Source organism: Callorhinchus milii, unplaced genomic scaffold (assembly GCF_018977255.1).
Source record: "Callorhinchus milii isolate IMCB2004 unplaced genomic scaffold, IMCB_Cmil_1.0 Scaffold9, whole genome shotgun sequence".
NCBI classification, from domain to species: Eukaryota; Metazoa; Chordata; class Chondrichthyes; order Chimaeriformes; family Callorhinchidae; genus Callorhinchus; species Callorhinchus milii.
In genome coordinates, this window is record NW_024704750.1 from 12,927,045 (window position 1) to 12,938,558 (window position 11,514).

Here is an 11,514-nt window from a genome sequence, read left to right on the forward strand (position 1 = left end):
GGCAGGAGGCGCTTTTTTTTTTCCCCCGGAGAGAAGAAGATGAAAGAGAAAGAGAGAATAAATCAAACAAAAAAACATCGACCGGTAGTAAGAGGGGGAGCGACCGGCGGGAGAAGCCTCGTTGACTCAACTGAATCACTGACTCACTGAAAAACTTTACATCAAAACTTAACGCCGCTTCCCCTTTTCACACTCCCTCCCTCCCTCGCCCGCGCGAGCGGCGAGCCGGCGCCGGGACAGCTGCCGGCCGCGTGAACCCCGCCCCCGGCCAGCGTTACCGCCCGAGTCCCGTCAGATGCCGGTCCCCCGAAAAAGGCGGAAGAAACGGCGGGACCAAGAGAGAGAGAGAGAGAGAAAAAAAAGGGGTAATGAGCGACCTCTCCTCTCTCTACCCACAGAGCGGCGCGGGTCAGCGAAGTACCTGGAGAGAGAGAGAGAGAGAGAGGGCAAGTGGTTGGTTGTTTCCGGGTGTGTGCTGTGCTGTGGCCGAGCCGCCTCCACTCCTTTTCTCTCTCACTGACGCCCGGAGCCGCCGCCGTCGTCGTCGCCGCTGCCGCTTCTCTTTTTTTTTCTGTCCGTCTCTCGAGGCGGCGCGCGCGCGCGCGGCTGGGAGGAGGAGGAGCGAGCGAGCGAGCGCGAGCGAGCGCCGCCAAGGGGGCGGGGCGTCACGACGCAAACGCTCGCGCCGAGGCCGAGGAGGGCGGATGGAGGGGTCGGGACGCACGAGAACGCTGCCTTTCTATTGGTTCCGACTGGCGAGGGCGGCAACCCAGGCCGCCTCGTCATTCGCAAAATATACGTCATCGCGCCATGGCGCGCGATCGCGCACGCACGCGCCCGCCCGCCCGCCCACGCTCCCCCCCCCCCGCCCCCCACCTGCGTCACCCAGACACGTGCCGGGATCCGATTGTGTCGGGAGTCCCCGCTGTCGAGTCGCTCTTTGGGGCTCTCGACACATTTTGTGTGGTTTTTTTTTAAAAAGAAAAATTCATGTCATCTATATAATGTTATACACATTAGAGAAAAAGTTCGGCACTTTTTTTTTTTGCTTTGGAGGGGCCTTTACACTCGCGCGAAGAGAGAGAGAGAGAGAGGAACGACGATGAGTAACGCAACCGCCACCGCAACCTGTCATCGACGTGGGTGATTTCCTTCCCGCTCCGCCGGGTTTGCTGTCCGGCCCGGTCCGGCCCTGTCCGGCCCGGCGGGTCCCGTGCAAAAAAAGAGAAGAGAGGAGAGAGAGAGAGAGAGAGAGTTTGTGGGGGGGGTGGGGGGTCTTTTTTTGACATTGGAAAGCGTGTGGGATATCCCGGCAGCTACTGTTCAGCCGTCATTATTACACCGCCAGCGGCCGCTCAGCGAAACCGATCCTTTCTTTATTCACAATGGATTACCGCTTTTTTTTTCTCTCTCTTCTTCTTCTCCTCCTCCTCCTCTGGTGTCGGGGTTGGCACCGCGAATAGGGTGCATCCGGGGGGGGGGGGGGAAGAGAAGGGGTCAGGAATTGCAACGCTTCACAAATTGGGGGGGGGCTGTCAGCAGTCGCTGACGTAGTGGGGGGGGGGGGGGTTTGGGTGGGGGGTACTGGAATGGGTTTTTACCAGAACATGGTAGAGGCTGAGCTCAATCAAGAAACTGTTCCGACTCTGCAAGTGGGGAGGTCTGTGTCGAGAATGGTACCGGGCAGTGGGACACTGCTGTGGGCAATTGACCGCTGCGGTTCGCCCACAAAATATACAGTCCGTTCGCTTTGCAGCGTATTCTGCGAACCCTTTTGAGATGTCTCAATGACACGATAAGGCTCTATGTCAAACGCAAGCATTATAATTAATAATATACCCGAAGGGCACTGTATAAATATAAGGATTGTTTGCCGGGGAAAAGTGCACTGGAAATGCAAGTATCATATTTTAATCAGGATTCAGGGTCAATACTTTTGAGCTCCTGCTCTTCAGGCAAGTGCTCCAGTTGTATACAATACATTCTCAATATTTAACCAATGTTTTAAATCCACGGTTGTGTTCCTGTACTATTAAGGTAAGGCATATGTAACTCCATGTGGTAAAATAACAGCCTGTGCCTAAGTTTTCAGGACGACATTCTATCTGGTAGGAGTATCCTTTCTCTAGTCCAAGAATGGAGATTATAATAATAATAATAATCCTTGCATCGTGGAGTCCTGTAGCTCAATGGTTAGAGCACTCACTTTGCAAGTGAGAGACCTGAGTTCAATTCCAGGCAGGGCGAAACCCTGGGCAAGTTTCCTTACTCCACACACCTAATAATAATCCCTCCAAAACCAAAAACAATAATAAATTGGTCATTTTCAATCTACGACTGTTTGTGGGACATTGCTGTGTGCAATTGGCTGCCGCGTTCGCCCACAAATATACAGTCAATTCACTTTACAGTGTGTTCTGTGAAGCACTTTGGGACGTCCTCCCGACGTGAAAAGCGCTATATCAAATGCAAGGATTATTATTATTATTATTTGATATAGCGCTTTTCACGTCGGGAGGACATCCCAAAGCGCTTCACAGAACACACTGTAAAGTGAATTGACTGTATATTTGTGGGCGAACGCGGCAGCCAATTGCGCACAGCAATGTCCCACAAACAGTCATAGATTGAAAATGATCAATTTATTATTGTTCTGTTGTGGAGGGATTATTATTAGGCTCTGTGTGGAGTAAGGAAACTTGCCCAAGGTTTCGCCCTGCCTGGAATTGAACCCAGGTCTCTCGCTTGCAAAGCGAGTGCTCTAGCCACTGAGCTACAGGATTCCAGATTGTATTTGATGTCAGATCAGTTAACTCAACATTAGAGGAGTGATTATCTAAAGCTTGTCCATTTCTCTCTTCCCATTGGTGAGAAGTTCACAAGCGACAACATTTGGCTCATCTCCATTTGATTCATTTGCACATTTTCCTATTTTGCCTCCCTTGGATCTGCCAGAGTTAAGAAATTCACTGTGGCAGCTTCCAGCCCATTAGTTTGTGTCATGGTACAGTATTTAAGTGCAACATTGTAGTTGGTTACCACATTAATTCAACACACATCGACTTTTGCTGTTGGTGTATAATATAATCTATGAGACCTCATCAACTTTTAAGGCTTGGTACTGGTAGATGTCAAAAATAGGAAATACAAAACTGCACAGTTCTTCACAACACATTTCATTTTTGGTAATAGAAATTTATTAAGCAGGAAGACAATTAAAAATCTTTCCCGCTTGCACACTGCTACATTTTCATAAACCATGATGCTTAACAAGTTTCAACTGATTGTAGATATTTTTTGCCAACCTTCTACTGTTGATTATTTATGAATTATACCAGTCTTCAATGCAGAGTATACAAATTGACTACCCTAACAAACCCTTAATTTCTTTATTTCAGACGCAGATTCTAATAAACTAAGAAACTCATCAGGACCTATATTAATGGTGAACAGAAGTTCAGAGTGCATACTATAGGCAAGTGTGATTTTACAGGAGACCCTTTCATGATTTATTTTTACCAGACAGGATTAATTTAAGGGAAATTTATTTTATTACGTTAAATTCTACTCAAACAAGAGACTATTTTAATTGTTTAACTTCAGTTTCATTGATCAGACACAAGCAAAGCTATATAAATGTAAATTCTAGTTCTAATGCTTTGCCTGGCCACTCTCGTTTTTAATCCTGCTTTAAAAAGACACTGCCAGAACTCCTCCTGACACCAACATGCTTAATAGCGGGTTTATAACAGTTATATTTTGCACGCAGGTTCAATTAAAGACAAAGTCCATTTTGCATCACAATAGTCTTCAATCTGGGACAATTGCAATTGGAAAATTTCAAGCATGATTCTGAAAGCTGAAGAACAGTGTTTTTATGTTTCTTTCGTCTTCATGGTTTCTCTTGTCTTTAACTCATCTGGAATATTCCATGGAGATCAGTAACCTATTCTCCCTTTAGTGCAGAAAATTTGCATAATGTAAACATGGAATCCCACGAGCCGCTGGATTAATCAACTCCCCATAACTAAAAAGGCAAAATACTGCAGATGCTGGAAATCTGAAATGAAAACAGAAATTGCTGGGAATACGCAGCAGGTCAGGCAGCATCTATGGAGAGAGGAAAATGAGGTATTCAGGTCGATAACCTTTCGTCAGAACTGATAGATGTTGGAAGGGAGCAGATTATAAGGACAAGCAGAGAAGGGGGGAAAGGATCAGCAGAGAAGGGGGCAAGGAAAAACCAAGGAAAAATTTAGGTGGGGGACAGATGATGAGAAGATCAGGGCTGTTGATGATGCAAAGCAAAAGAAGGCACTAGTGGGAGATTACAGAAAAAAGAGATGCATCTAAGACCCAGAGGATGTGTGAATGGTTATAGAAGAGGGGGAGGTGGGAGGCAAGGCTGAGAGAAGATGGGAGCTGTGTTTAAGGCTTGAAGTGGTTAAAATCAATGATGAGGCCAGAAGGTTGTAAGGTGCCTTGGAGATAAATGAACTGCAGTTCTTCGAGCTTGCGTTGTGCTTGGTTCGAATAGCATAGGAGGCCATGGACAGATAGCAGAGTGGAAGTGGGAAGGAGAATTGACAAACGACTGAAAGCACTGGGTTGCAATTGAGTACGGAACTGAGGCGTTGGTCAAAGCGATCACCCAATCTGTGTTTGGTCTCCCCGATGTAGAGGAGACCACATTGTGAGCAGCTGATCTTGTCATTTTTTGTCCCCACCTAAATTTTTCCTTTTTCTTTCCCTGCCCCTTTTCTGCTTGTCCTTATAATCTGCTCCCTTTCAACATCCCCCAGTTCTGACGAAAGGTTATCGATCTGAAATGTTAGCTAATTTTCCATTCTCCATCGGTGCTGCCTGACCTGCTCAGTGTTTCCAGCGACTTCTGTTTTTATTCCATAAATAAAACTGAATGGTTGTTTTCACAACAAAACCCTACATTCTCATTGCTGGTAATGATAAGATTCCTCACTCCATATTTTAAAATAAAATGTATTGAAAGCAGCTCTGCACCAATAACTATTTGAATAGTGACTCAGACCAAAAAAGGTAACATTTCACCCTGAAAAACATCTTCCTGAGGGATTAAAAGATTAGAAGTGCTTCACTCAAGACACTGCAGTGCAATTCACTAGTTGTGCAGTTCAAAAATGCATATCGCTTTTCACCCCCGGAATGGATACAAATCAAATGTAAACGCAGGAATAAAAAAAAGAAAAATTCACAAATGCAACAGTAATACAGTTGATTGCTTTCTGTCTAAAAGTGCACAAATCACATCTAGCAATGAACTGACAAGTTGACAATCAGTGTTTGTTTCTCTATGTATGAAGCCATTTTGGAGTTACTCTTAACACAGGGGCGCAAACAAAAGTCACTATAAATCATGATTATATAAAAAAGTTCTCTTAAACAACAAGAAAAAGGCTATAAAACACGTGCTCGAGTCTAGGAATCCCGTTTTAGGGTGCAAGATTTCAAGGTATGACAGTAGTTGACAGAGCTCAGAATTTTAGATAACATAAGTAAAAACATGAAATCTTAGTCTGTATATCTGTTAGTTGTGCAAAAGTGCAAGAACCCAGGAAACGAATAGGATATTGTTGAAAAAGCACCGTTTGAAATGACTATTTCTATCAGAATCGATTTTTTTTTACTACTAAAGAACACTGTTTTACAGCTGGATGTTTCATCAGAGGTAGTGAAGTACAGTTAGTCAGAGTTTTTAAGATGCTTTACCCCACTGTTACAACACTTCGTAAAGATGGAATTGCTTTAAGGCTTCCGTGTCAGTATCCTTCCCCAAGTAAACATTATAATCAAGTGGCACTTCCCGAACCCACTGTTTGAGCTGTACACCAGTCTGTTCAAAAGAAAAATAGCTTTAGTTACAGGCACATTTAAGATTGTTCACTGTACACTCATGAATTTTACCTGCCATTTTACATGGGTAGGAACACAGCAGTGCATGGTGCGCACACTAAGATTGTGCCTCAGTGAAGCCCAAATCCAGACACCTAATCTGGAGTAATGCATTCGAGCATGGGGTGATCACAAATTGGGTGAGAAACAAACTCACCCTTTAGGAAAGATATGTTCCATCAAAAAATACCATTCCACAACTTTGTCATGCACTAGTTTTTCTTATTTTCACCACTTCTCTAATCAAAATAGGGAAGGGAGGAAATTAACCAGGTAATATCCAGCAGCTAATAAATATACTGAGACTTTTTTTTAATAAATTCTATTTATCTGTACACTTTAATGAACACACTGACCTGCAATTGAGAGAGAGATTCCTGAAGGCTTGGAGTCGTCACGAGTAACATACCCTTCTTTTTCAGAGCTGAATTAATAAACTGCCATGATCTTTAACAAAAAGAAAGTTGCTCTATATACAGCTTTACATACAGCTGAAATATTATCAACAAAAAAGTGGTAGAATTCTATTAGACTACACAAATAAATAACACTTCTGCTCTTCATTTAATAAGGTTCAATATCAGGCTTCAATCAGGATGAACTTTTTATTTAAATGATGTACAGGAATTGCATCAGTTTATTTACAATTTCTCCATGCAGGTCCAAGATGTAACCATTTGTCCAAAATTCTCCACAGTACATACCGTTTTCAGCAGTATCAGTTCAAAAAGTCTAAAATAAAGTCTTATCAGGGAAAAAAGTTAGTGCAATCAAGGGCAATACATGCAATCTATTGATTAAAATGCCTTTAGCCTTGTCATTTACCCATTCAGAGGATTAAAGCAAAATCTGGCATTTCATTAATAAACAGCAGAACCACAGACAGCTATTAAAAAAATTCAGATGTAGGTGCCACCACACACGAGGGGAAGGGGAAAACATATAGGACTATTAGTTCAATTAAAGATAAAACTCCACATAGTTTTAGTGGAAAACTTCCAATTGTTCTATTGGTGCAGAATTAAGCCTGGTTAATAGATTTTCATCATTGGACACAGAGGAAAGGAAACTGGAACTGCTTTACAGCTGAATATTAGCATTAAAAATGTTCAATCATACAACTGGAACATTCCCACAGCTAAGCAGGCTGCAAACTGCGGTGGAAAATAAAAGATCCCCAGGTTACATGAGGAGTACGACTGTTTTAAAATAAGCGTTTGCATCTTGAAATTGTTTACCTGACTTGTTCCTCTTCTTCTAGAAAATATTCAAAGACATTATTCATAACTATGACATCAGCATTTTGAAGCAAAGAGCCTTGAGCACAAATATTCCCACAGATAACCTGGAGCACAAAAAGAATTCCAAAGGATTCACATCAATTTTAGTCACAGATATCAGTTAAGCTGTCATAGAAATCCAAGTACTACAATATAATGAAGCGATATAAACTTTGTTGCCAAAGCTTTATTCATATGTTTCCATGTTATTAATTTGAATAATAATAATTAAAAAAAAATACATTTTAGCTTTTAGTATAACAGTAGATGCATAATAAAATGTTTCTTCTGACTATAAGTTATTTTAAGTTCAAGACTTTGGTGTTGGCACAGCTTCAAGAGTTGTGCATAATGCTTTCGGCCATACCTGTACTCTGTCGGTGAACTGATACTTCTGAATCATCAATTGCTGCAAATGGCAGAAATCTTCATTCATCTCAACTCCTATGATTTGAGAAGCAGCACTATAGAGGTATCCCTAAATACAGAACCAATAAAAGAATGATCGGTTGCAAAATGTATCAGTTAATAGAATATGCAAATATGCAAAGAAATTTGCCTTCTTTGTGCAAAATATTAAATCTATTATTTGTCAATTTGCTGCCCATTCCATTTTCCCTCTAATAAATGTCAAAAGAAATTTAAAAATGCAGACATACTACTACATTTTAAGCAAAAATTACACTGGACATTTAAGCAGGAAAGTAATGGAAGAAAGTGCAAAGTGGAGTAATGTTAACGCAATTTCACGGTTGTAAATAATGGTAAGGTGTGACTTTTAACAGAAAAGATGAGTATGTGGTAATGACAACTGTACCCCAAATAGAACTGCTCCTAGCCTAGAGCCAACATCAATAAGAATCTTTCCTGCTAGATCTGGCAGCACATGATGAAAAAGGAACTTGATCTCCAGTGGGGAGAAAGAATGAGAAATAAAAGCTACAAAATAAAGAAACACATTGTTAAGTTTTGTAACAAAATTACAAATGTTTTGCCAATACATTACACACTTGGGTTAACATTTATTTTGAAACCTGGGATTTATACACTTGATTGTGTACAATAAATACTGTAATTTGTTTTGCCAATTTTGCACACTCCGGGACCTAACCCAACTGATCATTCTTGATATGAAAGCCAGGAAAGCAAATACCATCAGGCTAAGGCACTGTGAAGAACAGAGCTGAGACCAATGCTGTATCCACTCGATGTTCAGCAAGGAGCACTCGATAGCAGTCAGGATTGGGAATTTTAGCAGGTTTTGAACTTCCTGGCCATTGGGCCCCTAGGTTAATTACACAGCTGCATCGGCTGTGATAAGCTAACCCAGCATCGATCTGAAACTTTCTTGGTTAGAATGGCTAACCAACATATCAGGTGATACATTTAGCCACTGAGCCATTTGAGAATTCTTAACCGACAGCATTTCTTATGGTCACTGAGTTTGAAATGAAGCACAATCACAGACAATTGGTTTAAAAAAATGAAAATGAAAAACACACATAAATAATTATGAAACTAACAGAGTGGTGCAGTGTCATGTGATCCACAACTTAAGCAGTAGTTTCTGCTCATCTTCCCTTGCTCACATAAAGAGTCAATCAGGTCATCGTCATACAGAAAGGCATCAACGTTAACAGTGGGATCCTGCTTCTGGTGTGTCTGAAAAAGTATAATAATGTATCCATCATCAGTAGCCGTTTTGTGGAACAGTGGTTATAAAAGTAATGCTGATCACAGCACAGTTTAAATGGTTTAGGAAGTTTTGCTCACAAGATACACAGTCAATTCACTTTACAGTGTATTCCATGAGGCGCTTTGAAACGACTCAATGACGTGATATGGCTCTCTATCAAATAGATGGATTATTATTTTATTAAGTTACTTTGGTCTCACAAGAAGTGCCAGATAGTTCACACTGTGAAATCCTGTAAAATAGTACACCAAACAACACTGCCAAAAAGCATTTGGACAATACCTTTTTAAATGCCAGGGGTTCTGAGCTGAGTACTGCTCCCACTGGCAAGCAATTCCGAAGATCTTCAGCAATGCTTCTGAGTAGGATTTCATTGTTATCCGTACAATATTCATCAAAATCATCTAGAAAATATTTTTTTTAGAATATAGTGAGTAATACTGGACCAAAACGTCCAGGAAATGTGGCCATAAAGTAAAGTACACTGTATTAGAAAAGATGTGCTCATAAAACCACTAAAATATATCAATATGCAATTTCACCAAATTTCAGGGATTGAGATTGTGGCTCTGAACAAAAGGTATTTTGTAACATTGCTGTAGTGGATCAGGAGGATGCATACAGATATTTCTTATGCAGTGATTTCAGCATCCAGTGAAATTGGAATTATTATTGAATCAAATATTGAACTTAGAGGGCCAGAGATTTGAGACGTGTCAAAGATGCGATAAGGCACTATATCAAATTCGAGCATTATTATTATTAAAGGACAAGATACCTATTGGTTTCAACACGATGTTCCGCAGGAGTTACGTTCTGTGGAACAGTGGAAATCACCACGAGTCTTAAAACGAACTACTGTATTTTATCAGTAAAATGGGGGGAGGGGAGGGAGAAAAATGTGGAATTGCTACTTTTTCTGTTAAAACTGATTTTTACGAAGAGAATGCATTATTCATGTGATGAGTCTTAAGACTAAAGGGGAAAGATTTTTGGGAATTCAACTTTAAAACAACTTATTAGAAACTAACTTGCCTCCCTTTACTTTGGGGGAAGATTTCGCTCTTGGACCAAACAGAAACCAACCAAACGGATTTAAGAGCGATTCTTTTAAAAAGGTATGTGAGAGAAAAAAAGATTTAAGACGATCATCGCGGGATCCATGTGTAGAAATAGATGTGCACAAACAAAAAAAAAAATGCCCTCATTTTCCTGAATAACTAGTGGCCAATATTGCAAAAATCCAACCAAATGCAAATGCTGAGCTCGGAATTTGCAGCAGCCCTCCTCTGCCAAGGTTTTGGCCTGTAGGTTGCAAACACTGGGTCTGAATTGTTAACGTGGAGCTGAAACTGCTGTGAATCCTTACTTGTCTGCATCCATTCAACGAGTCTCGGGAGGTGAACAGGGGCTACTTTCCTCAATACATCGTGTATGGCAGCTTTGGCTGTGCTGAACTCCATGAAACGCAGCTCAAGTCTTGCACCAGCACCAGTCTCGGTCTCGGGAGATGAATGAGCCGGTGCTCCTGCACTGCACTGCACAGCACGTCGATGCAGATGTATGCAACCCAAATATTCGGCTGCAAAACGCTGCCTTGACCCAGTCTGCACGTTGCGCAGTCGAAAGTCGGCAGCTGAGCGGGTTGGACTCGTCACTTCCTCTCTCCCTACTACAACAGAATCCCTGCGGTGCTTTGCAACTGTATTGCCTTTCACATCTGGATGTATCTGTGCCTGGTAATGCACTGTTGTTCAAAAGTGTTGCTCAGAACCAGTTATTTGAGTTAATGAACAGCCCAATAATGACCGAAACAATTCATCTTGGCGCATTAGGGATGAAAATTGGATTGGAAATGTATTAACCCGAGGAGGCAGCCTCCAACGATGCTTGAACCCGAGCTTGAGCCCTCAACTTTCAGCAGAGTTAGAGGCAGGAGCGCTACCAACTGAGCCAAACTAACAAGATTGCTGTGCGGTTTTAGCAGGTTAGACTCCCAGCAGTATCCCCAACGCACATTCTGGTGTCCCCAAGCCTTGGTTTTTGCCAACCTGCGCCTTATACTCTCCAGAATCAGGTAAGCAGGTGCGTCCCTCCAGGGAGAGAATGCGCATTCTATCTCAACAAATTACTCTGGAATTCCTGTGTAGGTGGGATGCATGGAATACTTTTATGCATGGTGCTGGGTTTCCATCTGTGTCAGACACCCAGCTGACACCCCAAAAATTGCCAAACACCTTGATGCAGATACTCTACTATACATTGTACATTGTTCACTCACTGATCGCCAATGGGTTAACGAGTAGCTTTCTATTTCATCTCCTGTTGGGTAGTTCCATTTCCAGTCCACACAAAAGCCTCACACTTTGCCCCTGTTGGAATTGGGTGTCGATTTCGCCCACTTTACGGTATATTTCTGTGATGCGCGTTGAACGGATCGAAGACGTGATAAGGCACTGTATCAAATTCAAGGATTATTATTATTATTATCATCATCATCATAGTCAATGCAAGATGTTGTGAAAGTTTCCTTACTCCACACGCCCCTGTTTACCGAACAGTAAGTAGGAACCTAGTTGTTAGTCGATTGGCCGATCGCTTTTCCGGGGA

At 42.0% G+C, this 11,514-nt stretch overlaps 1 protein-coding gene across 1 annotated transcript; it reads right to left on the minus strand.

Moving 5' to 3' along the window:
• Window positions 1-4,776: 4,776 nt before the first annotated feature.
• Window positions 4,777-10,652, minus strand: zgc:109986 (uncharacterized protein LOC553566 homolog). Its single transcript, XM_007893369.2, has 8 exons — window positions 10,274-10,652; window positions 9,187-9,308; window positions 8,732-8,870; window positions 8,026-8,147; window positions 7,576-7,686; window positions 7,167-7,273; window positions 6,285-6,375; window positions 4,777-5,869 (listed from the first exon to the last, which is right to left on the minus strand). The coding sequence occupies exons 1-8, from the start codon at window positions 10,365-10,367 to the stop codon at window positions 5,753-5,755; spliced, it is 903 nt and encodes a 300-aa protein (XP_007891560.1). The 5' UTR covers window positions 10,368-10,652; the 3' UTR covers window positions 4,777-5,752.
• Window positions 10,653-11,514: the final 862 nt, after the last annotated feature.